This window comes from Panicum virgatum, chromosome 2K (assembly GCF_016808335.1).
Source record: "Panicum virgatum strain AP13 chromosome 2K, P.virgatum_v5, whole genome shotgun sequence".
Taxonomy (NCBI): domain Eukaryota; kingdom Viridiplantae; phylum Streptophyta; class Magnoliopsida; order Poales; family Poaceae; genus Panicum; species Panicum virgatum.
In genome coordinates, this window is record NC_053137.1 from 48,767,010 (window position 1) to 48,793,111 (window position 26,102).

General features: G+C 49.5%; 3 protein-coding genes across 4 annotated transcripts; all 3 read right to left on the reverse strand.

The window, feature by feature from the left end:
* Positions 1-4,820: 4,820 nt before the first annotated feature.
* LOC120681723 (purine permease 3-like) lies at positions 4,821-14,044 on the reverse strand. Of its 2 annotated transcripts, none has more exons than XM_039963347.1 (2): positions 13,204-14,044; positions 4,821-5,527 (listed from the first exon to the last, which is right to left on the reverse strand). In XM_039963347.1, exons 1-2 carry the CDS (start codon positions 13,951-13,953, stop codon positions 5,192-5,194), a joined length of 1,086 nt encoding a protein of 361 aa, XP_039819281.1. In that variant the 5' UTR covers positions 13,954-14,044; the 3' UTR covers positions 4,821-5,191. The 2 variants fall into 2 exon arrangements, with proteins under 2 accessions (XP_039819281.1, XP_039819283.1); XM_039963349.1 differs by lacking the exon at positions 13,204-14,044 and adding an exon at positions 7,663-8,670.
* A 2,712-nt stretch (positions 14,045-16,756) lies between these two features.
* LOC120681736 (purine permease 3-like) lies at positions 16,757-18,522 on the reverse strand. The gene has a single exon (XM_039963350.1). It carries the CDS (start codon positions 18,095-18,097, stop codon positions 17,282-17,284), a length of 816 nt encoding a protein of 271 aa, XP_039819284.1. The 5' UTR covers positions 18,098-18,522; the 3' UTR covers positions 16,757-17,281.
* A 3,820-nt stretch (positions 18,523-22,342) lies between these two features.
* On the reverse strand, positions 22,343-23,693 carry LOC120681747 (putative clathrin assembly protein At4g40080). Its single transcript, XM_039963351.1, has one exon. It carries the CDS (start codon positions 23,562-23,564, stop codon positions 22,542-22,544), a length of 1,023 nt encoding a protein of 340 aa, XP_039819285.1. The 5' UTR covers positions 23,565-23,693; the 3' UTR covers positions 22,343-22,541.
* Between the last annotated feature and the right edge of the window lie 2,409 nt (positions 23,694-26,102).

Consider the following 26,102-nt stretch of genomic DNA (forward strand, 5'->3'; position numbering starts at 1 on the left):
CGGATTTTTTCGTTGTGGTCGGTCCGAAGGTACGGGGTCTTGTCATTGGCATTTCGGCGGGGGAGCTCACAAGTTGCAAAAGGAGGGATTTCATCAAATTGATTAAACTCCTCCTCATCCACCGCATTATGCACTCCAACGATCCTTCTCTTGCCAGGAAGGACAATATGCCGTGTCATCCTAACTGTATCAGGCACATAAAACACTAGCAACACATCTTTTGCCAAAACAAAGGGTTCTGTTTTGTACCCAACATTGCGAAGATCAACGCTGACAAACACATTCTTGTCACGTGTCACTCCTTGTGACCCTTGAACCCATCGACATTTGAATAGGGCAACCTTGAATTCTAGGTAGTTGAGCTCCCATATCACCTCTACTTGACCATAGTATGGGGCCTGTTGCATGTTGTTATCATAAGCATCAATGCGGACCCCACTGTTCTGGTATATGCTCTTTTTGTCCTGCTGTACTGTGTAAAATGTGTATCCATTGATATCATGGGCCTGATATGTCATCACAGTGAATATGGGGCCTGCAGCTAGTTTATTAATATCATCATTCGATACATTGCTTGCTGCCACATGGTCTTTGAACCAATTGTTGAACTCTTTCATGTGCTTTTTGGCAACCCAATCTTCAACTCTTCCAGGATTTTGCTGCACGATAAGCTCTTTGTGCTTGAGTACATATGGCTCCACCAGGTCCATGTGTTCTAGTACAAGAAAATGGGTTTGATCGTATGTTTTCCGTTTCGGATTCATAGACTTCTTGCCTAGAGTCCCAACCCCATCCAACCTCCCTTCGTGTCTTGAATGAGGCACTCCAATTGGGTTATCTGGATCCAAGTAACTCATCGACCACTCAACAGCCTCCTCGGTCCCGTATCGACTGATGATGTTTCCCTCCGGATATTTCTGATTATTTACAGATGACTTCAGGATACCCATGTATCTCTCATAAGGAAATATCTGGTGGAGGTAAGAGGGGCCAAGGTAGTGTATATCCTGTACAAGGTGAACCGTGAGGTGAACCATAATATCAAAAAATATCGGAGGAAAGAAGGCCTCCATCAGACAAAGTGTCTCATGTAACCGTCTGTCTAGAGCTGTCAGCAACTTATCATCAATGACCTTTTGCTCTATGGCATCGAAGAAGAAGCAGAGGCTCATGACTGTCTCACTAACCTTCACAGGGAGCACATTCCTGATTGCTATAGGCGGTACTGACATCATAAGCACGTGACAGTCATGAGACTTCATCATGGAGAAATTCAACTTCAGTTCTTTCATGCTGACTAGCATGGCAAAGTTGAAACTGTATCCTGAGAAAAATTTTATACTATGCAAGAATTGGCATAATTCTTTCTTCTCCTTTCTGGACATTGTGGTGGCGGCTACAGGAAGGGCTTTTCCATTTTCCGCTTCTTCGACATAAAGCTCAGGACGAATGCCCATCTCTTCAAGATCAGCTCTGATATTCTCTTGGTCCTTTCCTTTATCCTTTGTGTTCATGATTGTGCCGACAAGGCTCTTACAAATGTTTTTCTTTAAATGCATGGTATCAATTGAATGTCGGACTGCTAAGATATGCCAATACTCTAACTCCCATAGAATGGATTTCTTATTCCAGATCCCTTCATGACCATCATCATCACCTTCATGATCAACTCCATGTTTCTGTTTGCCGAGAACTGTTCTGACATCCTTAGCCTGCTTGTACACATCACACCCTGACAAATGTGGTGGAGGATTTCTTGTCTCCCTTGTACCATCAAACTGTTTGTCCATGCTTCGGTATGGGTGATTCTTCGGAAGCCATCGTCTGTGGCCCATATGTGCAAATTTGTTCGAGTTCTTCAGCCTCAAGGAACATGTCTCTGACAAGCAGTGGGAGCAACCTTGACCCTTCCTTTTGCTCTGCCCGGACAAATTATGATGAGCCGAATTGTCACTGATGGTGGTCATCAACATAGCATGTAAAGTAAAGTGCTTATTGACGACATCATCTCTAACCTCCACACCATCCCAAAGGACCTGAAGATCTTCGATGAGGGGCTGGAGGAACACATCAATTCTATCACCGGGTTGTTTCGGTCCGGAGACCAATGTTGACAGCATTATATACTTGTGTTTATTGCAAAGCCATGGGGGGAGATTCATGATTGACAAAAGAACAGGCCACGTGCTATGTGATGTACTCATGTTTCCATATGGATTCATTCCATCCATGCTCAGAGCAAACCTGATATTCCTAGGATCTTCACCAAACCAGCCATAGGTGTTATCAAAATGTTGCCATTGAGCACAATCTGCAGGGTGACGTAGCATTCCGTCTTTATTACGGCCCTCCTCATGCCAACGCAACAACTTCGCCTCCTTCTTGTTTGCAAACATCCGCTGCAGTCTAGAAACCAGAGGAAAGTACTATGCAACTTTTCTAGGAGTCCCCTTCTTCTTCCTCTCATCCATGCTGTCCTCTCCATCATCACCACCATCATTTCGACGCTTGTACCTCGACATTCCACATTCAGGGCAATTGTCCAGATCTTCATTCTCTCCACGAAACAAGACACAATTATTCCAGCATGCATGATTTTTTTCAATTTTCAATCCCATGGGACACACAATCTGCTTGGCCTCGTACACAGTATCCGGTAGCAAGTTCCCCTCTGGCAGTATATCCTTCAGGAGAAGAAGCAATACTTTGAAACTCTTGTCTGTCCAACCATAAGCAATCTTTAGTTGCAGAAGCTTCAGATCCCCGGTTACCCTCGAGTACTTCTCACAATGGGGATAAAGAGGTTTTTTGGAATCTTCAACAAATTGCTTATATTTACGTAGCTCAACTTCAGTCATCTCAACTTCTCCCCTGACATCATGGATCATCTCATCAACATTGTCGACCAAGGCATGAAACTGGTCATCACTGAACTCCAGAATGCACTCCTCATTGATGTCATCCCTGCACCCTTCTTGATCACAGTTGCCTTGCCCATATTGATCATCATCCCTGCACCCCTGCTTCTTGGGTATCGGTGACCCATTCCCCCCTTTTCCATAGGCCCTTCCTCTCCGTGCTTATTCCAACAAGTGTAATTTGATATAAATCCACGAACGATCAAATGCGCATAAACCACTTCAAAATCAGAGTATTTCAAAATCAGGTTAAGATCAACAGGTGACGGGAAAATACTAGGTTAAGATCAAAAGGTGACGGACGTCGTTGTAGTCGGTCACTTATGATGAAGAGCTCACGTCACCTTGAAATGGTTACAGGTGACGGGCAACGTTTACAGGTGACGGACGTCATAGAGGTCCGTCACTTATGATAAAGTGCTCACGTCACCTTAAAATCATTACAGGTGACGGGCTCCACATACTGCCCGTCACCTATCTTCTCTCTAGGGAATCGCAACCACCGCCCGTTGCCCACGTCACCTTCAAATGGTTACAGGTGATGGGCTCCACATACCGCCCGTCACCTATCTTCTTCTCTCGTGAATCGCAACCGCCGCCCGTTGCCCTCTCCGCAGCCGCGCGCCCGTTCGAGTTTCGCCGGTCCTTTTGCATTCTGCCGGCCCTATAAATACTGCCTCCCAGCCTCTTCTTCTTCTCCACTCGCCACAGTTGCTCTTGCGCGCCTCAAATCACACAACTGCTCTCGCGCGCGCTGCCGCCGCCGCACGCCAAGATGTCGGGTGGCTCTCCCTCCCGCCGCTCCCGCTGTCGCCGCCGCTTTGTTCAAGCGTTGTCCTCGTCGTCCTCGTCGCCGTCTTCCACCCCCTCCTCCCCTCGTCGCCCTCGCCTTCGTTCTCCGTCACCTCCGGCGCCAGCCCCTGCGCCGGCCCCTACTCAGGCCTCTGCTCCGACTCCGACCCCTGCGCCGGTGGAGGATGTACGCCTCACAAGACGCGGTGACGGGCTAAGTAAACGCCGTCACCTTCGAAGCTTCAGCAATGGCCCGTCACCGTTGGATGTAATCTAGGTGACGGTCAAAGAATGTGGACCGTCAACTTCCCAGCTTAAGTCATGGCCCGTCGCCATTGATGTAATCTAGGTGACGGTCGAAGAATGTGGACCGTCACCTCCAGTATAGGTGACGGGCGTTGTTAAGACCCGTCACCTATCCTGTCTCAAAGGTGACGGGCCACGTTTCTGCCGAGGCCTCGCGAGGCCCAAACTGGTCCGAGGGTGACGCGCGGAGATAAAGCCTGTCACCTCTACTTGTGGGGTGACGGGTAACAACGGCGGGTCACTTTTGTGCACGTCACTATAGGTCGTTTCTTACGTAGTGATTGCACCGCAAAATCCAACTGCCTCCGTCGCCAAAGCCTAGCAGATCCTAAGAGGAGCCTCCCATGTCAATCGGCACATTTTTAGATTATGGAAAAAGTTCTAGCCTTGATCATTCACATGTGAATGACAACAGATAAAGGAGTTAAAAGAGTTCACAAATGCAAAAAAAGAAAAGAAATAAAGCTAAAAGACTAAGCATCAGTCTTCTTCTTCGTTCCCACTTCATTGCAATGTATTCATATGATATCAATCCATCATATCTATCATCTGCTTAGAAATTTGATGTTCGGATTATTTGTTGCTTGCCAAGTCTCTTCACATAAACCACCGCCTAGCGCATAGATGTAGAGAGATATCGACATCGCCTCCCGTGAGAGAGTGACACCAAAAGAAGGGGAGGAAAAAGAAAGGAAGTGAGAGGATGAAGAAAATCAATCACCCAAATTCATTCCTGGATCCGCTAGTGTCTCAAACAACACTAGATCAGTGTAATTAACTGTAGGAGAACAGTAAACGAGCACGGAGACAAAAAAAAAATTATATTTTTTCAGACAATATAATACCCGGGATCGGGTTACAAAGTGCGGTAATCGCTTTGCTACGACTTCAAATATAATCGTCGCGAGAGCAGTTTCATACTTTCGTGTACGGTACGGTACTACTATGGCACCTCCATGCACCATGCAGCAAAGTACTACCATTTACCCATGCATCACCCAACTCAACTGGACTGAGAAATGCAGACCATCCCACAGTTGCAGGTGGCGACGACTCACGCGACTCCATCCATCGACACGGCCACAAACCACACAACACACACAGGGAGTACAACTGGAAGAGATCAACAGAGCCTCTCGCATCACCGTCGTCCACAGTCGCAAAGCACGCGACTCTCACGGGCCCTGGGCCTCCGCGGCGGCCTCGGCCGTCTTCTTCTTGGCCCTGGCCTCGCTCCACTCACCGTAGGAGTAGGACGCGAGGCCCCAGAGCGAGAGCACCAGCGCCACCCCCTTCTCGCTGCTGAACTTCTCGTGCAGGAAGATGACGGCGGCCACCTCCGTGACTGGGATGAACACGGCGATGAGGATGCCCGCCAGCAGCGTGTGCACGCAGAAGATGACCCCGACGGCGCCCAGGAAGAAGAACTGCCACAGCACCGCCGACCACGCCAGCACCGTGTAGTACCGGGCCTCCCCCAGCTCGAAGTGCTTCGCCTCCCTCGGGATCGCCTGCACGCACGGACGACGGCAGATTTGCTCAGGCAAATTACTTGGTTGTTGGTTCAGTGATCAGTTCAGACTTCAGATCGAGTTAACAACAAATTCCAGCATGAGTACTTGTCGTAATAAACTCCCTCATTGAGTGCCTCATCATGCAGCCGTGCACAAAAGATAAGCACAAATAACATAAAGAGAAAGCGGAAAGCGTGCTAACAAAAGCACGAGGTTTTTTATACTTGAAAAAAATCACTTTTTCAAAATTAACAAAAAAAGTGTTGATTACGAACTGGCCTGCACACTGCGTCGTTACTTTGTATCAGCGAGACGCAAAGTTCAACCGCCAAGTGCGATGATGGGTGAAACGCTTGCATCTGTCGGGCACCAACAATAATTCATTTGTGACCACAATCTTGAGCACAGTCGCTCCAAAATTGCCCTTGCTTTCTCAGTCATCCACGTCACCTTCCGCTGGTTGCAGTGCATGGCACTGCCCAGTTGGCCAATCCCTAAAGTGAAGGTGCCCCAGGCTCCTAGTGCGAGAACTGGTGTCCCGTCCTTTTGTATGCTATCCGCCACTGCTAGAATGCTAGTGGACGAGCACAGGCTCACCAACCGAGCGCACGCCGTGCAGACTGCAGAGAGCCAGAGACACTCCACAGTTTCGTCAGGCACTGCTGCAGTGTGCTGATTGCCCCCCTGCTTTGGGGAGGCAGGGAGGACAACACTGCTGCTGCCCACTATGCAGTTCGCATGTTTTCTTTTCTGAAAGTGGTAGCGTTATTTCGCGCAAGATGCCCTTTTGAATATATGCTTCAGAAAAATAGCCCAGCTACGAATTATGAGAACAAAGGTACCCAGGAGAAAGGAGAGGACAGGGAACGAGGGCAGTCCTCTAGTCCTTCAAAATTCAGAACGATGGATGATTCGTTGGGCAAGTCATGATCATCACCATTTCACCAACCAGTCAACTAGGTGCTCATTTTCTCTAGGGATAGTGCAAACCTTGCATACTGTTAGCTCAGGATCAAAGGTTGAAAACTTCCCCAAGTTTCAATTTTCCGCACCCGCATACAGTAGCTTTAATACGCCGGTACAAAGCATCCAGATCAAAGTGCTGAGAAGACGCTATTACATGACCATCAAAAGTAGAAGCATTCAGCGGATGGGCTGGTGTGTTTGTCTCTCCATCCATGATCGATCTTTGTCATGGACTCGTTCCCGCACACGCACCATCAATAATAACCGATTCCTTTGGATGAAAATGGACAGGTTCGTGTCCTTTTCTCTCTGGATTTCTCTACGTGAGGAATTTTACTGATGTATAAATCTGCGCCATGGAATTGAATGCGAGGCCCAGACTAGACGAACCGCCGGCCCGTCCTTTCCGCTGTTGGCGAGTTGTGCCATGAAGAATGGGCCAGCCGCAATCTTATCGGGGGCAGCAAAAAGATTCGGAAAATAACTGATGATGATGGGTGATGGCTACTCTATGGATCGAGGAATACATAAAGTTAGTTGAACAATCTGGGTTTTGTATTGGTGCCGTTCCAGACCGGCTAATCACGGGCGGGTATTACTCATGTCCGTTTCATGATCCGAGATAGTAGAACAGAGCAGTTAAGTTAATGCTAATCCAATATTGCAATATTCAGCAAGGTTCCGTGAAATTCGTTCCTCCCCTCATTTCTAACTCCCCAGCACGAGTTAGACCAGTTTCAATAAGAGTGTCATCGACACAATTATTTAGACTGAAATTTTAAGAATTATGCTAGTGGATATGGTGATGACACTCGTCTCATATTTTATGACACTCCACTCTTATCTCTCCTCATACTATTGATATATATTAGCAAATTTAATGTCTATGACATTTTTATGACATTTCCACTAAAATTGACCTTACTGAGGATGACAAGAATCTTGTCAAATTCTTCTCATCTCCAAAGTGATCGAGGCCGCCTAAACTAAATCATTTCAAATGGACACCTACGTCACCGTAGTTTGGTTGTTTGTTGTTATCGTTTCGTTGGGACTCGGAACTAGATGCCGATCATAGAGTCATGCGCGAGTCAAAGTCTCTCGGGGTCGGGGGTCGGGGGGGTAGGGGCAGAGGCGGTGGACACGTGTGGTGGGAACGAACGCACCTGGAAATCCTTGTTCACGATCATGCCCACGGTGCAGAAGGCCGTGGCGAAGAAGCCCATCACCAGCTGCATCTCAATCACCAGCGCGTACGTCACGGCGCGGCCGCCGCCGGCGGCGCGCCTGTACGCGAGCTCGACCAGCGGCAGGACCAGCCCGTAGAGCGCGGCGGCGCCGAGCGTGAGGGCGAAGCCCAGCCAGTACTGGCCCCTGGTGACCCCCGCGGGCCGGTCGCCGGAGACGTGCAGGCCGAGCACGACGGCGCCCACGGTGAGGAGGGCCACGGCGTTCACGGACGCGGCGCTCAGCCGCTGGCGCACCACGAGGAACGCGAAGAGCACCGTGAACGCGAGCTGCGTCGCGATGAGGATCGCGGAGGTGGACACGGGCAGGTACGCGAGCCCGTAGGCGTAGATGAAGTCGTCCGCGCCCGTGGCCACGCCGAGGCCCGCGGCGGCCAGCAGTATGCGCGGCGGGGCGAGCAGGGCCGGGGCGCCCCGGTCGCGCGCGCGGCGCAAGGCGTAGGACGCCGCCACGGGGAGCAGCAGCAGCGGCCAGCCGCCGGTCTCCAGCCACGCGGAGAGCCACTGCCGGTGGCCGCCCTTGCTGAAGTAGAGGCGGCTGAGGAGCGGCCCGCCTACGGCGCCCAGCGCGAGCATCCCGATGTTGAGCGCCACCAGGAGGCGGTGCATCGCCTTGCCGCGCGCCGGCGCCGGCGGCGCCGCGTCCTTGCGCGCTTCCACGTCCATGGCCGAGGCGAGCTGCTGCGGGCGCCCGCGTCTGGCTGCCGATCCGCACAAGACGCGGTGACGCACACGGGGGAAGGCTGGCGTCTGCGGTCTGCCTAGGCGTGGAATCTAGCTCGACGCTTTGGATGCAACGATGACGCCGGCAGCGGGTAATTTCGCTCCTTCAAGACGTGAGCTGTGAGCACTGAGCAAGCGCCGCATGCTAGTAATATATATAGTATGCTCAAACCACGAACAAGAGAGTGATTTTTCTAATCACGACTGATTGCCAGGGTCGCGTTTTTTTCAAAATTATATTCCACAAATCTTTTACAATGAAATCTACAGATATCCAATAATAAATTAAAACATGTTCTTGTCCTCTTCCCAGCCCCGGCCTCAATTCGACTGCGTCCTCTCTACGGAGTAGTCTCTAGACTCTAGACTACGGCCGGCCGCCCGCTCAACTATAGTCCCATGACAGCTAGAAACGCCAAGTGCACTAGCCAGAGACCCAATCTAGCTGCTCAATTAGTGATTCAATTATGACTGACTTCATATTTTATCTGCCTTGCGAAAAAAAGAATTCGTGTTCTATATTGTGCACATGTTCGTAAGTTAATATATATAGGGAAATTAGTTTTACTGGACCGAATAATCTACGTTAATTTGTCCGTTCGAGCGAACAAATCTTCAGTCAATCTACTCCACAAACTACTCAATTGGTCAAATCTATTCCCTAAAGATTATACTTCTCCCGTCCAATGAAAAGTGCAACTCTATTTTTTTCCAAACAGAGTAGTGATGTCGTGAATAGATTTTTGTACCCTCATTTGTTTGCCATATGCGATTAGTTTTGGTATGCAAATTAAATCTGACCACTTAATAACTAGGAAGTTAGTTGAGATCCAATTTCTAGGGTTGCACTCTTCGTGGGATTTCTTTCAAATACATGATTGCAGCTTTTATAAGATGGAGGGAGTATATATTACAAAAAAATATACTTTAATAACTTTTAACATTAGTTTCATGTATTTATGCATCTCTAGGGATTAATTATGTATATCTATAAAGACGTGATTTTTAAGGTTGGTGCTGTCTCTCTATTAGTTGCGTATAAGTCAAATATTTCAGGTGAGTAGGTGACGCCTGTGAACCCTCACGTGAAAAAAAAAAGGTGACACACTTAAACTCTACTATCCCATTGCTTATCTAAAAGTGGTTTCAACTTTCATCGGACTCTCTTTTCTCTACCTGCCAACCCAACCTTCCAAGAGAGAGAACTACGCTTTGGCTCTATCGACAACTTATCCATCTCAAAAGTAAACCCAAGGGCTAGGATGTGTAACGGAACGGGATCTCAGAAGTCCCTAGTCAAAGTTTTACAATATATATACTAGTAGCAAATAGAAGTAGTACCCTTGAAGAAGATAAGAAGCGAGGACGCACGAGCCAGCAAAAGAATGTGTTCTTTTGGGTCTTAGCCCTCAGCCATCCAGACGATATTGGGGCCCCGTCGCCGGTGGATTTGCTGGTAGCCCTTGACAGGTACAATTCTTGCAGCAGTCGGAATCGAGTGGCAGTCAACGTCCGATGCTGATCGGCGAGCACTACGACGATACAGTGATGACCTAGCCGCTTTTTTACAGTTCTGATGAGGGTTGGTCATGGAGCTGGCGCGGCGACAGCACAGCGACGACGATGGCCTGCACTGCACGAACGTTCAAATGCCTTGGCAGGATGCCCGGATCGGACGCCAGAAAAAGGACATTTCGAAAACCATCACAACCAGAAGCTAGCCCACCGTACCTAGCGGACCTGCAAAACCACAGGTCGGAAGGGCCTCCCCCTGATCAATATAGAGGCCTCAACGCCCGGAGGAGCACAGCGGTGGCCGGTGGGAGTACTTGCACACCGGCGGCGGGACTTGATCGACGACGTATCACTTGCGGTGTGGTAAAGGGACCAACATTTTGAACTAGAAAATCTAAAGGTCGGATTCTAAAAGGGCCGGGCTCTAATTTTATATAATTTTGAGCTAAAAAATTTAAGGGTCTTGTTGGGCTGTGAAGATGCCACTAGGGCCATGGCCCATTACCACCCCTACGTACCACACACACCCATCAAATTCATTCCGGCGTCCATTCCGGTTTGCGTATTTCAGCACTTGGGACGTCTGGCGTTAATTACAATATGGTGCTATAAATTTGTTATACTACATATTTAACAAGAAAATCTACTTGCCCGTACGACCCATCAGCTTTATTTCTTAGGTCAGTCTCAGTGGAGTTCTATAAGAATTTCATAGACATTTAATTTTGCTAATGTGGCAGTATATTTATGATGAGTGAGAAGAAAGAATTTTAAGGGATGTGATAGGAGTTTCATCCCATAAAACTCTTCCGGCACGATTACCTAATTTATGTTCCTTAATTTGTACGATGAAACCATGCATTGAGACATTTCTTGCGCACCAGCCCGTCAACTACATAATGAAGGCCCACTAGTGTAGGAGTCCTTAACTTTTACGATGAAACCATGCATTGAGATATTTCTTGAGCACCAGCCCGTCAACTACATAATGGAGGCCCACTAGTATAGGACCCAGCCCAATTAGCATGCGGAGGCCGTTAATGGTTAAAAGTTACAACCCACTACATAGATCCGACAGCTCACCCGCCCGAGTCATTTTTTTGGTTTCGAAACACGCCCACCAAGTCTGTTGTGCGTACGCATTCGGCAAAGAAAACAAGATTTGCGTTCCGCCCCGTACAGAACGGGAAATTATTGGTGGGCTGGTCTGGATGATTGCATTAACTTAAAAGGAAAAAGTATAAATTAGTCTCCTCAACTATAGCCAAAGTCTGGATAACCCCTAAACTATTTTTGGTTCATTTTACCTCTTAAACTATCCCATTTGGTTCAAATTACCCCTTACTGTAATTTGTCTTTTTCATTTCTCAATGCATAGGTGGAATTTTAAGTTGAAATTTTATAACATGATAGTACACACCATAACACATGTTAGAAAAATAAATCATAATTTTTTATCATTATTTTGATAGGTTAGGACATTTAATAATAAATTAGTCGTTGGAATTCAAAATTATATGAAAACTAATGGGGAAAAATTATAAAAATATTTCTAAATATGCATTGTGATGTCTACTATTACCCTGTAAAATTTGAAATTAAAATTCAACTTGTGTAAGGATAAACAAAAAAGATAAATTGTATTATGGAGTAAAATAAACTAAATGACATAGTTTATGGGGTAAATTGAACCAAGTTATAGTTTAAAGAGTTATCCAGACTTTGGCTATAGTTGAGGGGAGTAAATTGAACTTTTTTCAACTTAAAATAATGTTGGGCTTACTCCAATCACAAATATAAACGGTCTTAAGTTTGATGTCTTTTTAACCATCGATAACTAAAAGTCTAAATAGTTTTACAAGATAGTGTTAACGCTAATAGTAGATTCATCATGAAAACTACCTTGATACTACGTAATATTTTATTTTAAAAAATAACTTTTAATAGAAATTGACGGTTGACTTAGGACCGTGTAGATATTCTGAACCACTTATATTTGTGATCAGAGAGCAATACCTTTCTTCATTCTAAAGGTTCCAACAGACCGGTCATCCGAAAATGAGAGCCTTCTCAATCAATGGCGTGATTGTGACCGCAATTCTATCGACTAGAGTTTCTCTACCTCGTTGGAAGCTTTGTCGATGTGCTATGCTACCTGCAGGTTCGTGGATGTTGGTGATACGGGAAACCATTTGAGAAAATTCTTGTCCAGCATACACTGGCGCTGGCATTTGTGACACTTCTTGATGCCACTCCCTTCCTAGGGGCGATGTCAATATCTTCTCATACCCATGCGCGATGGAGGTTTATGTGAAAATGAAGAGGGCAAGCAACAGATGATCCGAACATCAAGTTTCTAAACAGGCGAGATGTGATGGATTGATGCTACATGAAGGCGTTGCAAGATTGAAACGAGAACGAAGAGGAAGATTGAAGCTTAGTAATCTTCTAGTTTTCTTTCTTGGTTTTATAGGTTTCTTTCTTATATGTGTGAAGCTCCTCATTTGAGGTTTAGGATCTAAAATTCTTATAACTCTTTTAGCTGTAGTTATTCTTTTGTCAATGATCAAGGCCGGAACTTTTCAATAATCTAAAAAAAAAAGATAAAAGCAGGGCACGAGTAGAGAGTGGCTTGGCGATGAGAAGGCTAAGCAGCCGAGAACCGTTAGATGGGAGGAGTCTAGGAACCAAAGATACGCCATATTTTTGTAGCTAGTGATTCGGATGATGAAGGGTAGGGGAGGGGTTTTGAAAGTCGGCCGGTTTACATTGAATTTTCCGTATTATTGGTGGTGACCGGTAAATAGTCATACCACTAATTTCCAGCTGGAGTTCAGACAGATTTTGTAAGTTCGGCAAAAAGAAAATGTTCAATTCTGAAAAATTGGGCATAAATAGGTCGTACCTGTCCCATCCATGTTTTTTGGGCAAACCGGTAGATTGAATACGGGGCGAGGAGGGGGAGGCAGGATCGGAGGGGCAAGGGTAAATGAGAAGACGCGATCGGAGGTAGAAGAAAGCATGTCGGCCTTCTTTTTTTTTTGAGATTATTGATTGAAGGGATTATGTGGTCCTTTGATCGAAAAGATTGTATTTAAGCGAGGAGGGCAGGAGATGTCCCAATCAGGTGAGGTGTGATCGCCGGACACCGAACACCGATCACACCTCACACCGAGCACCCACTTCACTGAGCAGCAAGTAGGCAACACGCGCGGCACGCACCTGGAAGTCGTTGTTGACGATCATGCCGACGGTGCAGAACGCGGTGGCGACGAACCCCATGACCAGCTGCATCTCCACCACCAGCGCGTACGTCAGGGCGGAACCGGCCTCCGCGGCGTGCTTGTACGCGAGCTCGACGAGCGGCATGATCAGCCCGTACAGCACGGCGGCGCCGAGCGTGAGCACGAAGCCCAGCCAGTACTGGCCCCTGCTGACGCCCGGGCCGCGGTCCGAGGACACGTGCAGGCCCAGCATGACGGCGCCCGTCGTCAGGAGCGCCACGGCGTTCACGGTCGGCGGCGTGAGCCGCTGCCGCACGATGAGGAACGCGAAGAGCACCGTGAAGGCGAGCTGCGTCGAGATGAGGATCGCGGAGGTGGAGACGGGCACGAACTCCAGCCCGTAGGCGTAGAGGAAGTCGTCGGCGCCGACGAGGAGGCCGATGCCCGCGGCGCCCAGCAGGACGCGCGGCGGGGCGAGCAGGACTGCCGCGGCGCCACGGCCGCGCGCGCGCGCGCGGCGGCCGGCGTAGGACGCCGCCACGGGGACCAGCAGCAGCGGCCAGCCGCCGGTCTGGAGCCACGCGGCGAGCCACTGCCGGTGGCCGCCCTCGTTGTAGTAGAGGCGACTGAGGAGCTGGCCGCCCGTGATGCCGATCCCGAGCATAGCGCAGTTGAGCGCCACCATGAGGTGGTGCATCGCCTTGCTGCGCGCGGGTGGCGGCGACTCATTCCGCGCCTCCACGTCCATGGTTCGTTACACACACGCTCGTGCTGCGGCGAGCCGTGCCTGTGCTTCGCACTTAGCTTAGACGTACAAGAGGATGGTTTGCGTCCGCTTCGTAGTAGGTTTTTTTTTAGGGCCCGCTTCGTGGTAGGTTTAGCACTAGCTAGGCTTAATTTTGGATGCGACGGTGATGGTGACACCTGCCTAGCATAATCATCCCATCTAGCCTGTAGAAGACGTGGGCTGCTGTGCATAGGACGGTGTATACTCCGAGTATACACCACTCAGAGCAGGTTTTATGGTTCAGCCGGCAGCAGGCGAAATAAGCGCCAGCGTGGAGGAGCATTAATTGCAACGGCATGCAGCAGCGGCATGCAGCAGCAGCACATGCAGGCAATGGGCAGCTAGCGCAGCAGCTGCGCAGCCAATAGGAGCAGCATGCGCGCCTCTCAACCCGCTTCAGCCGGCGCTTGGCACACCGCCGTTCCCCTCTCTCTCTTCTTTTCTCTTTCTGCCAGCGGGGACTTTTCTGACGTGGAGGCCCAAACCGCCCGCTGACCTGGCTCCATAATACCTGCTCTCACGAGTATACACTGTATAGTAAGTGGTAACTGTCAACATCGCACTACTCACGAGATCGCGCAGTATGATTGAGCTTGTGCATCTCGTTTTTTTTTATGTACGGGTTCCTGTTACTTCCTGCACCTCCTGCAATATAAAAACTTGCAAGATGACCTGTACAAACAGCGTGGCTAACGTGTAGTATCTTTTTTTATCATTCTAGATCCTGTTTGGATCACCTAGAAGTCACCAAACGTTAATCCATGCTTTATTTGGATTTGGATCTGTGGACTAAATTTTAGATGGAACAGAAACGTAGAAATGTTCCTTTTTCCTTAAATTTTGCTGTAATTGTAATTTGTAACTGCATGTGCATGGTGAGGGAAAGTTTGATCTTTTCACAGTTCTTTGGTTGGTTTAATCCAAATTAGATGATCTTTTCACAGTAATGGGCGAAATTTTAGTTAGGGTGGAGTTAAACTGCTTTACTTATTAATGGACTTAAATTTTAGGTCTAAGTTAATCCATAGATCCAATTGGAGCTTTAGACGCATATATATCGCATATCATCTGGACCATGTGGACAAAGAAATGAATTTGCTAATTTACTATAGACGTGCATGATTTGAAGGCCATAGCCTGTCGGTATCCATCCATCAATGATGTGAGTTGTGTACAACTCCACATCGGGCAGCCTTGCTCATGCACACACAACACCAGCCGTATCCAACGAAAACCACACCAAACGTGCTTCGCGCCGCGTGCATCATGTGTAGACCGCATGTTCTCTGTGGCTGGCTATACCACTAGTGTCGGAAGGCACCATCCCTGACCATGCATGTAATCACGGTAGGTAGGTACACTCAACACATTATTTTATCGGGCTGCTGGGCTATCTTTTTCAAGCAAGTAAATAAAATACTACGCTGCACGTAATCGTCAGATTTGGTTGGCACCGCGCCACCCATCCTCCTCAACTCGCCAACTCGGCATGCAAAGTTTGAAAACTATAGTGCATCGTTTTTCAAAGTATCGTTTCAAACACAACCCCGCCCCGCCCCCGCGTCGCTCTCCTGGCGACTCGGGGGGGGGGGGGGGGGGACCGCCGCGCCACAGCCCACCTCCCTCCCAAGCCGCCGCCGGTGAGTGTCCGGGCAGCGGCGGCAGCCTGCGGCTGAGCCGAAGTCAGCTTGCCCCCTCACCCCTCCTTTCTTCCTCCATTCGCCCACCTTCCCCGACCTTCAAACCTAGGCATCATGGCTCCCCCGCCGGCCGCCGGCGCCGGATCCGGCCCCCTCCTCACCGGATCCGGGGTCTGCCGGGCCGGATCTGGCCGTTTCGCCTGCCTCCCCAACCTCCAGCCGGCCCTTCGGCGCGCTTGGTTGGGCGGTGGTGTTGGAGGCGCCGCCGCCGCCGCTCGCCGGGTGTCGTCCTCGCCGGTCCCCTCTCCGCTTGGTCCTCAGCCGCCGCTCGTTGGCTCGGGCCGGAGGCCGCGTCGCCGTCGCGGCTGGTCCTGCCGTGGCCTGCTGCGTCCTAGTGGCCGTCTTGTGCGGCCGGGCGGGCGGTGGGAGCGGCCGTGCATGCAGTTGGCTGGCCTTCGCTTTCCGGTGGCCGTCCGCGGTGGGTCTTCCGGCGGTTGTGTGCTGCTGCCGCCTTCTTCGATCCTTGGATCTCGGGGGGATTGGGGTGGAGGCGAAAGCCTGGGTCTGCTTGCGGGTCAATGACGGCGACGCCCGCGGGTGTCGTATACCTTGTTGAAGGCGTCATTTTTGCCCCTCTCCCCCCTCCTCTCCGGTGTGCTTTCTGGGTGAAAGCCTTGACCTTTTTGGTCGGACGACGGCGGCACCGGTGGCGTCGCTCCCTCCCTGGAGGCGTCATTGGAAGCTCTGCTGGTGGTGGTTGTCTGTTCTCTTCGGAGAATGTCCACATCTGCGCCTGTCTTCGCTCACCTTGTCTACTTCGTCGGGTTGTTTCGGTCGCCGCCTGGCGGATGCTTTGCCACCTTGCTCGGGCGGATGCTTTGCCGTCTTGTCGCTTTGGTTTCGAGTAGATGCTTTGCACCCTGGTGTTGTAGCTTCTTTTAGCAGGTTTAGTTTTTGTGGTGTCTAGGTTTGCGGGTTCGCCTTTGTATCCCCCGTCTTTCTTGCTGTTCTTTGTTGTTTGGGTCGTCTGCCACTTTGTGGTGCTTTCCCCTTAATAGTCTCTGCCTATTAAGGATTGTAATGATTGTATTGCTTTTCTCTTAATGAAATATGTGTTCAGGCAGTTCGCGAAAAAAAGAAAACTATAGTGCAGATGCAGGTCCATCTTCTCTCTAATTTCCCGGATCGTCGCACATGCAGCACCATGCTGTACCCCGCTGTTGCACGTGCATGGCTCACATCATAACCAATGAAGTGCAGGAACGGCACCAGCTCGAGTGCTCTGCTACCCTATGCCATTGTGAGAGCATACAGCAGGCAGGCCAGCAGCCAACAAGAAACTAAAGACGACCTGGCCAACAAATTATTGAGCAGTTGTGTTGTGCTGGCCAGTTTTCGCAGTGGCCACGGCAGTTGTCGGCAGGCAGAAGCACTGAAGCAGAGACAGTGTCATAGCGGGTGGAAAAAGTCAAACACTGGCTGGGCCTCAGGAATAGGAAAGGCACTTCAGAGATTCATCATCGCACGCAATGCAGCACCAAAGAAGCCCATCAAAGCTTTTCTGCCCGAAAGAAGCCCATTTGCAAAACGCGCGGCAGGAGCTTTGCAGGCCCGGGCGATCAGATCAATTCATTCATTTCAGAGTACCCCTAAAAAAAAATCATTTCAGAGTAGAAGTAAGTGTGCGTGGCATGGGCACGCACCTGGAAGTCCTTGTTGATGACCATGCCGACGGTGCAGAACGCGGTGGCGAAGAAGCCCATCACCAGCTGCATCTCCATCACCAGCGCGTACGTCACGGCGCGGGCGCCGCCGCCGCCGCCTCCCGCCGCGGCCCGCCTGTACGCGAGCTCGACGAGCGGCAGGATGAGCCCGTACAGCGCCGCGGCGGCGAGGGAGAGGGCGAAGCCCATCAGGTACTGCGCCCGGGTGGCCCCCGCGGGGCGTTCGGACGAGACGTGCAGGCCCAGCACGGCGGCGCCCGCCGTCAGCAGCGCCACGGCGTTCACGGTCGCCGCCGTCAGCCGCTGGCGCACGATGAGGAACGCGAAGAACACCGTGAACGCGAGCTGCGTCGAGAGGAGGATCGCGGAGGTGGACACGGGGAGGTACCGGAGGCTGTACGCGTAGATGAAGTTGTCGGCGCCCATGGCGGCGCCGAGCCCCGCGGCGGCGAGCAGCACGCGCGGCGGGGCGAGAAGGAGCGGGGCGGCCCGGTCGCGCGCGCGGCGGGCGGCGTAGGAGGCCGCCACGGGGACCAGCAGCAGCGGCCAGCCGGCGGACTCGAGCCACGCCGAGAGCCACTCCCGGTCGCCGCCCTTGTCGTAGTAGAGGCGGGTGAGGAGCGGCCCGGCCGTGGTGCCCAATGCCAGCATCCCGCAGTTGACCGCTACCAGAAGAAGGCGGCGCGTTAGCTTGCCGCGCGTTGGAATTGGCGACGAGTCCTTGCGCGCTTCCACGTCCATGGCTGCGCTGCGGTCGCGTGCCTGAATTGGTTCTTTGGTTGGCGTCACGATTCAGGATCATGCGCCACGCCGGCTCGCTTCTTATCAGCCTGGCCTGCTGCTCTCTGCGGCCTCGTCCGGCGCCGCCACAACAGCAAGAAAAAGAGCTGCTCCATTTGACCGCCCGGCCGGGCCTAGCGAGCTGGAACTACAGGTGCACGGATCGTGACGAGAGGCTTGAGAGGGTGAAGAGCGCTGCTGGATCGAGATCCCAACAAGTCTCTAGTCAAGCTTGATCTTTGGAATCGGAGCCGGGAAGAGCGTCGTTTCCCCCCCTGAAACTGGCAAGGTAAAGGCAGGCGGGCGTTCGCTGCGGGCGGGCGGCGGATGCAATGCAACGATGCGTCGGCCTTCGGGAGCGTCGCGCTCCGTTGAACGGCAGGAATTGTTTTAGCCGTCTGAATGGAAAAGAGTCGTCATCGTCACGTCACGCATCTCCCTAATTCAGGAGCGATACTGGACGGAACAAACAGTGGGCAACCGACAAAGTCCTGACCTCTGCGGACCAGCGTGCGTGCCTGCGGAGCCGGAACAGCATGCAGATTCGGCGTCCGTGACCGCGAGCACGAGGCGCCGACGACCAGTGCGCGCCGGGCCGGGCCCGTGCGAGGGGCGGCGTGGCCGGACTGGACTGGCTGGCGATATCGCGATCGCAATCCCCGGCGTGTCGCGGTCGCAGGGCGGGGCTCGGTCGCCTCCACGTGTCCAGACGATGAGGGCCGCCGCTGGCACGCGTGGTCCTCGTGCGCGAGGAGGCCCACCCGCCATGTGTGGCTCCGAGCATGCCAGCGACATGTGTGGCTCAAGATCAACGAGCTGCAGGCACCCATCACGAACCTGATCGATCGATCGGTGGGGATTCATTGCTCGGCGTGGAGTATAAAATCATATCCTAGGTGTTAGAAATAATTAAGTGTGTGATCAATTAGTTAAGCACGTGATTAACACGTGGCTTAGTCAGTTAACCCATCATTAGCAATTGCTAATGACAGGGTGTGTCCGTACAACAATGGCCCGTTCGGAAGGGGCATGTCCCTCCCGAACAGGCGTGTCTATTCCCCTAGTACTCCCTCCTTCCCTGTTTATAAGGCATACACGTATATCAAGATTCAAACCTTGTCATCTTTGACCAATAATTTGACTATTAAATTTTTATTTTTATAATGCAAATTTCATATGATTGGATTCATAATCAAATATATTTTACAATGATTATAAGTTTATAATCAAAAGTGATATAATATATGATAAATAAATGGTCAAAGTGTTGTTTAGAAGACCGTGTCATGTTCCACCATGCCTTATAAACGGGGAAGGAGGGAGTATATACTATTGCCTTCATTTGTAAATTATAAACCCACCAGCCGCCTGGATTGTCATCAACGGCTGTCCCAGATCATTTGTTAGTCCTCCTGGTACAGCATGTTGTGCTTCTTAGTTTATACATGCTGGTACAGCTGTTGATGATAATGATTATGTTCGAAATTGAGGCCGTGTTTAGATTCATTCTTCAAAATTCCAAAATTTTTGTAAATCGCCTGCATGGTGTATTAAATGTAGTCGAAAAAAAATCGCATTACACAAATGGATTGTAAATCGCGATACGAATCTAATGAACCTAATTAGGCCGTGATTAGACACTATTGCTACAGTAAAGCTGCAGTAAATATGCTCTAATGATATATTAATTAGACTCATTAGATTCGTCTCGTAGTTTACTGACGAGTTTTGTGATTAGTCTATATCTAATACTTCAAATATGAAAAAATGCTCTTTCAAAATTCAAACTAAATGGATCTAAACACAGCCTGAAACATGTTCTCTCTTTTCCTGACAAAAAAAGATGGAAATGTTATCTGACATGACTGAACAGGTGACTCCTCTGTATTTACCAGAACGAAGAAATCTAGCACGCTGGTTGAGCACGCACCACGCTGTCAAACGGATCACAATCGGAAGCCAGCGTGGTTGAATCCGTCTCTGAAATCTCTGAAACGGCAGTCGTACCCGTACGTGTCTACGGTCTACGTGATTACCGTGGTCGTGAACTCGTGATGATCTTTCAGAAAAAAAAAGGTTACCCGAATGGAAGGAACTAATGGGCCTGATTGCGTTGAGAACTTGAGGCTAGTCGATGGTGGCTTGGCCAATAGCAGCCTCTGCCGTGTCCTGGTGATCCGTTTGACACGTCACGCGCGATGCCACACCTAATTAGGTCTCGTCCTCTTCAATCGTCACATGCAGGTTGCACTCAGCCGTGAGCTCATGCTCCGTTTGCTGATTATTTTCTTATACTCCGAAGCTTGTGGTTGGCCGGTTGCTGCTTGCTTAAGGCTTGATCCTGTCTCCCTTTCAGAGTCAATGGTTGCCTGTACGGACATTGCACCCAACCACTGTCCACTGGTTCAACGAGAGAGAATCGATCGATTGGAAGCAGGTGATCCATGGAGGAAATTGGAAATGGTTAGTATGTAAACAAGTTGTCGTTTCAGTGGTTAGTAGATCTATCATGCCACGCGATGTGCATACATAGTCTCTAAATTAAACTACTACTACGTTCGATTTGCTCTAGAGATCTGCGAAAACGTGTTTTTAAATTTAAAATTAGACATCGAGGTCGCGTGAACTATATAAAGAATGGATCCGTAGAAGTTGCGTCGACGACTGTGGTTTACAACGAAGACTTGTCACCAAATTGAAGCGCGCGAGCTCATGATTCCTGAACATCTACGGACGTGGACACTCGACTATACCCGCGCTGCGCAAAAAAGTCAAAGTTTTGTGGATATGCGGATGCCACCAGATACTAAATTAATAAAGATCACATCGTATCTTAGTTTTTTAGATAAGGCAGGCAGGTGGACATCGATCAGGATGTTAAATTGCTGGCGGCTTGCAACGCGCGTCTAGTCGAAGATATCGACACCTCAGCCCCTCCAGTAATGGTCCCGTCTTGCAGAGCTTTCACCTTCAGCAGAAAACACAAGTGAGCAACAGTGGCGGACGCAGGAATTTGATATTGGGTGTACATAAAAATTAGTAAACCCTAATCATACAAAGGTACATGGTACAACACAAAATAGTTTCTTAATCCATTATCCAAACAATACCTTTGACACTGCAAATAAAACAAAATTATAAATTAACTCAACGAAGCTGCTTTTGGAAATGAGAGATGATGTCTTCATCAGTAACAAGTAGGAAAAATTTCTTATTAATAAATGTAACCAAGAAATATTTAAATATTGACCTTCCATACTATTTCTTAGCTTGTTCTTTACAAAAATTCATAGCTAAATGAAACAATAGCCAATTTGATTTCGTACGAACCATTGGTGGGGCAGGAATTAAGCACGTTGTGGCTGTAGCTGTGTATAGCATCGATGTGGCCTGCTCATCCTCGGCGACTCCGCATTTGTGGCTGTCGGCCTTCCGCATGCGCACTGTTGCCGTGATCTGTTCTGCACCTCCCATTGCCAGCTGTGCAAGCGTGGGAGTGTGGCGCCACAGCAGCGACAGACTTATCCTCCATTATATCAACTGCCGGCAAGGCAAGCAGACGCCGAACTGACGAGATTCGTGGATGACAGAAACGGGGATTGGATCGTGAGGCAGCAGGCCAAGCAAGCAGGTTGAGAAAGGTCTATTTCTTTTGTTTAGGATCAAATAAATACAATTTGATCCAGTTACAGGTATACCTATATGTATATGCATACAAATTGAATCTTTGTTTGTCAAAATTATTGATGTACACCCATGCACCTATACTGCGTCCGCCCCTGGTGAGCAAGAACGAACTGATTTTTTTTTTGTTTAGGGGCCGTTTAGTTCCCAAAAATTTTCACCCAAAAATTTTCACCTCCCCTTTAAACACATGTATGAAGCACTAAATATAATTAAATAACAAAACTAATTACACAGTTTGGATGTACACGACGAGACGAATCTTTTAAGCCTAATTAGTATATGATTAGCCATAAGTGCTACAGTAACCCCACATGTGCTAATGACGCGGTCAAAGGCCTCAAAAGATTCGTCTCGTGGTTTCCAAGTGAGTTCTGAAATTAGTTTTTAAATTAGTGCCCGAAAAACTCTCCCGACATCTGGTCAAACAATCGATGTGACCTTTGATTCAAAAATTTTCACTAACTAAACACCCCCTTAATCGCGCAATCATCTTTTTTTTGCGAAAATCGCGCAATCATCTTGTATCAACAAGCACATCAATTCAATCGTGTTTCGCATGATTTTTACACCATTGCATTTCCGATCAAACAAACAAACAAATTAACACCGCGACAAGCGAAAGACTTGCCAGAACTTCAAATTCAGAAATACTGATTCTAGAGCACTACAGCTAAGATACTTACACAGCAAACTGCAAGTGCAAACCTACAAACATTGGCTACCGCCATGCAGAAACTGTGCCAGCCCACCGTGTGGATCCGAAGCGGACGCCGTCGCCACCGCCGCCGCCGCGGCCGGCGCGCGCCGGCACGATGAAGCGCGCGGACGCGCTGCCACCGGAGTCCCTCCGCACCAGGCGCCTCTCCTCCACCGTCCTCCGCAGCACCACCCCCTCCGCGCGCTCGCGGAGCCGCCGCGCCGCGCCCACGACGCCCTCGTCCAGCCCCGCCCACTTGCACTCTGTTGCCGGGGCCGAACCCTCCTCCACCCGCCGCAGCACGCACACCAGCTCCACCGCGTCGGCCAGGGACAGCGTGTCGAGGCGCTCGCCCATCTCCTTGACCCGGGCGGCGATGTTCCGCTCCGCCGCGACGCGGTCCTCCTCGGCGAGCCGGACGGCCTCCCAGATGAGCGCGTCGGGCTGCGGGCCCGACGACGGGGGCGGCGGGGCCTGGCGGACGGCGTCGGCGACGGCCGCGAAGGCGGCGAGCTCGGCGATGAGGTGCGGGTTGGGGAGCGCGATGAGGTACTCGGCGTCGGCGGAGGCGTCGCCGGGGAGGAGGAGGACGAGCTCGAGGAGGCGCGCGGAGAACCGGACCCACGACGCGGCGGCGAAGGAGGAGCGGCCGAGCGGGAACGCCGCGAGTGCGAGCGGGTTGCGCCCGGACGCCGGGTGCCGGAGCAGCGCGGCGAGGAGCTGGTCGCGGAGGATGAAGGCGCCCCGCGCGAGGAGGACCCGGAGCGCGACGAGGCACTTGAGCGCCACGGCGGCGTCCCCCTGCCCCGACGACGCGGCGCGGAGGCGGTCGACGAAGGCCGCGGCGAGCGCCGCGGCGGAGAGGCGCGAGCCCCGGCCGAAGGCGAGGAGCGCGTCCATGTGGTGCGCGGACGGCGGGGCCGTGGAAGGGTGGTGCGCCGTCGCGCGGGCCACCGCCTGTTGCGCGTCGGCCGCCGAGCCCGGGGAGGCGGGGCCCTGGGAGAGCAAGCTGGACGCTAGCCGCCGTAGCTTGAGGCCACCCATGGCGGGCGCTGATCGAGGAGGAGACGGGGAGTGTGTGAACGGCGAAGAGGTTGGGAACTGGAAGGAAATCTATTGCTTGGCTTTCTCGTGTTCGTGCGGGCGGGCTGGCTGGTTAAGCGGAAGAGGCAAGCGAGGGGTGATGTAGACCGTCGGATTGGTTTGACTCGATCAACATGGTTCTTCGGATCGCGCCAGAGAAGATTCTAGTGCAAGATTGAGGATTCACTCAGACTCCAAGAGACGAAGAAAAGTCAACTCGTCCCCGTTCACTGCTTTCAAATGAAGATTGTTGTCCTTTCGAGAGGTCAACGCTCGACAATACAAAGGTTGTTACTGTTGCATTCATACCATACCCAACTACATTCACGGAATGTTGTAATGTTTTATAGATTGGTAGTGCTAGTGGCAAACGAAGGAGCTATAAGGAAAATAGGAAAGGTAGCGCGGTCCCTTGCCGACGTGATGAGTAGCTTTGCTCTCCTTGGTGTGTGGTGTTAATTAACTTTGGATGTAATCACCATGTTAAGCTAGTGCGCAGCTTTGCGACTTTTCAATATGCCCATCAGCACATTGAAAAAGTATATATCACCTCCTCAACTATAAAGGGTGGACTACATGAGCCCCCAATTTATAAAATGGTCTATATCACCCCTGAACTTTTCAAAACAGGTCAAATTACCCCCTAAAGTAGTTTTAAAAAATCATAGTAAATCACAAAAAAAATATAAAATAGAAAATCCAATTGTGTTAGACTTCAAATGAGTAGATTTACACAGTGAACATATAATATTGTATGCTTTAATATATTTTTTGATGTAGCTTTAGATCTATGCTTTTCTTTATAGCTATAAAAAAATGTAATAAAACATACCATGTTATATGTTTACTGTGTGTAGATCTACTTATTTGGAGTCCAACACAATTAGATTTTTTATTTTATGATTTTTTTTGTGATTTACTATGATTTTTCAAAACTGCTTTAGGAGGTAATTTGACCGGTTTTGGAAAGTTCAGGAGATGATATAGACCGTTTCATAAGTTGGGGGTTAGGGGGTGATATACACTTTTTGCTTAGCACATTGACGTATTATTAGTCGGCTAGGTACGCGGCACCTGCTCTACTCCATCCAAAACAAACACGGTAGATAAAATCAAGTAAAAACAAATCAGTGCATCGTGTTTTCCAAAAAAAAAAGGGTGCCCGTTGAGTTGGCCAGCTGAGCATGCATTCGCACGAAGATGACTCATCGAGGTAGTTGGGTGGAATTTTTTTTAATCTTTTTTAATCTAATATTTTAATAATAACCCGTTCAAATCTAAATATCTAAAAACTAGTTCTTTCAGTCGCGTTAAGTCCCGTGGCACGATCCCTAAAGGGTCACGCCACATGTTTCGCCGCGACCGAACTACCACCCTGGCACACGCATACCAGCATGGCAAGGCTGAGTCGCGCCACATATCGCGCCATGCGCCGTGACGCGACTCAGCCTAATACAGATCCACCCGGCCAGTCTTCTCTTCCTTCTCCTCCCATTCTTTTTTGGGCTCTGCTAATCGGCGAGCGCGTGCTGGGAGGGCAACCAGCGCTCCATCGAACAGCATCCGAATTTTCCTTTTTTGGAAAGTTTTCTTCTCCGCTACTTTTCTATTTTCAGAAAGTTAAAACTTATGAGCCGGTATAACTTCTTCCAAATAACTATTGGACGGTGTTTTCCAGCATAACTATTAGACAATAAATTTTCAACAGATCTTTTATGATTTGCATAGCTTTTATCTATAACTTCCAATCCATTTTTAGGATACCTTTTAACACAACTGTCATGATACATAGATCTTTTACGTATAACTTTTTCAGCCTACTTATTAATGAATAATTTTGAACCTAACTTCTATGTGAATGTTATCAGAAAAACTTTTCACACAACTTTGATACATAAGTTCACCATACAAACTGTAAAAGAAAAACTTTTCACATAGCTTTTAACACAATATCACAGTATGTACATCTTTTACGTATAACCTTTTCAGCCTACTTATTAAAGAATAATTTTGAACATAACTTCCATGTGAATGTTATCAGAAAAAATTTTCACACAACTTTGATAAATAAGTTCACCGTACAGATTGTAAAATAAATACAACTTCTCGAGATAACTTTTTAGCATACTTTCTATGAAAATTTTGTCAAAAAAATATCTCGGAAACACAACATAATGACGGTAAACATCTCATTTGGAATATTTTGCTTATAAGTTGTTGAAACAATATTGAGAAAAAATAGGAACAAAATTCGAAGCACAAAATATGGAAAAACAAATGTTAGGGGAAAAACATTATTTTCTCGAGACAACATGAGAGAGGGGAAAACCAGAAAGTGAATGGAATCTGGGTGGGGGGACGTGTGCAGCACTGTGAACGGAACTTGGGCAGAGGGAGGTAGCCAGGTAGGGGCGCACGCAGCAGTGTTTCATGGGGTGGTCGTCTGGACACATGTGCGTCGCGCGTTGGTTTCTCAATTAGCGCTCGACCGCTGATTTA

What these genes read in the sequence shown, in the direction of transcription:
- LOC120681747 (XM_039963351.1), bottom strand. Translation starts at nt 23,564, where the DNA reads ATGGGTGGCCTCAAGCTACGGCGGCTAGCGTCCAGCTTGCTCTCCCAG.
- LOC120681736 (XM_039963350.1), bottom strand. Translation starts at nt 18,097, where the DNA reads ATGGACGTGGAAGCGCGCAAGGACTCGTCGCCAATTCCAACGCGCGGC.
- LOC120681723 (XM_039963347.1), bottom strand. Translation starts at nt 13,953, where the DNA reads ATGGACGTGGAGGCGCGGAATGAGTCGCCGCCACCCGCGCGCAGCAAG. An exon ending in TCGTCAACAACGACTTCCAG is followed by an intron (nt 5,528 to 13,203) that starts GTGCGTGCCGCG and finishes CCGTGCGTGCAG; the next exon opens with GCGATCCCGAGGGAGGCGAA.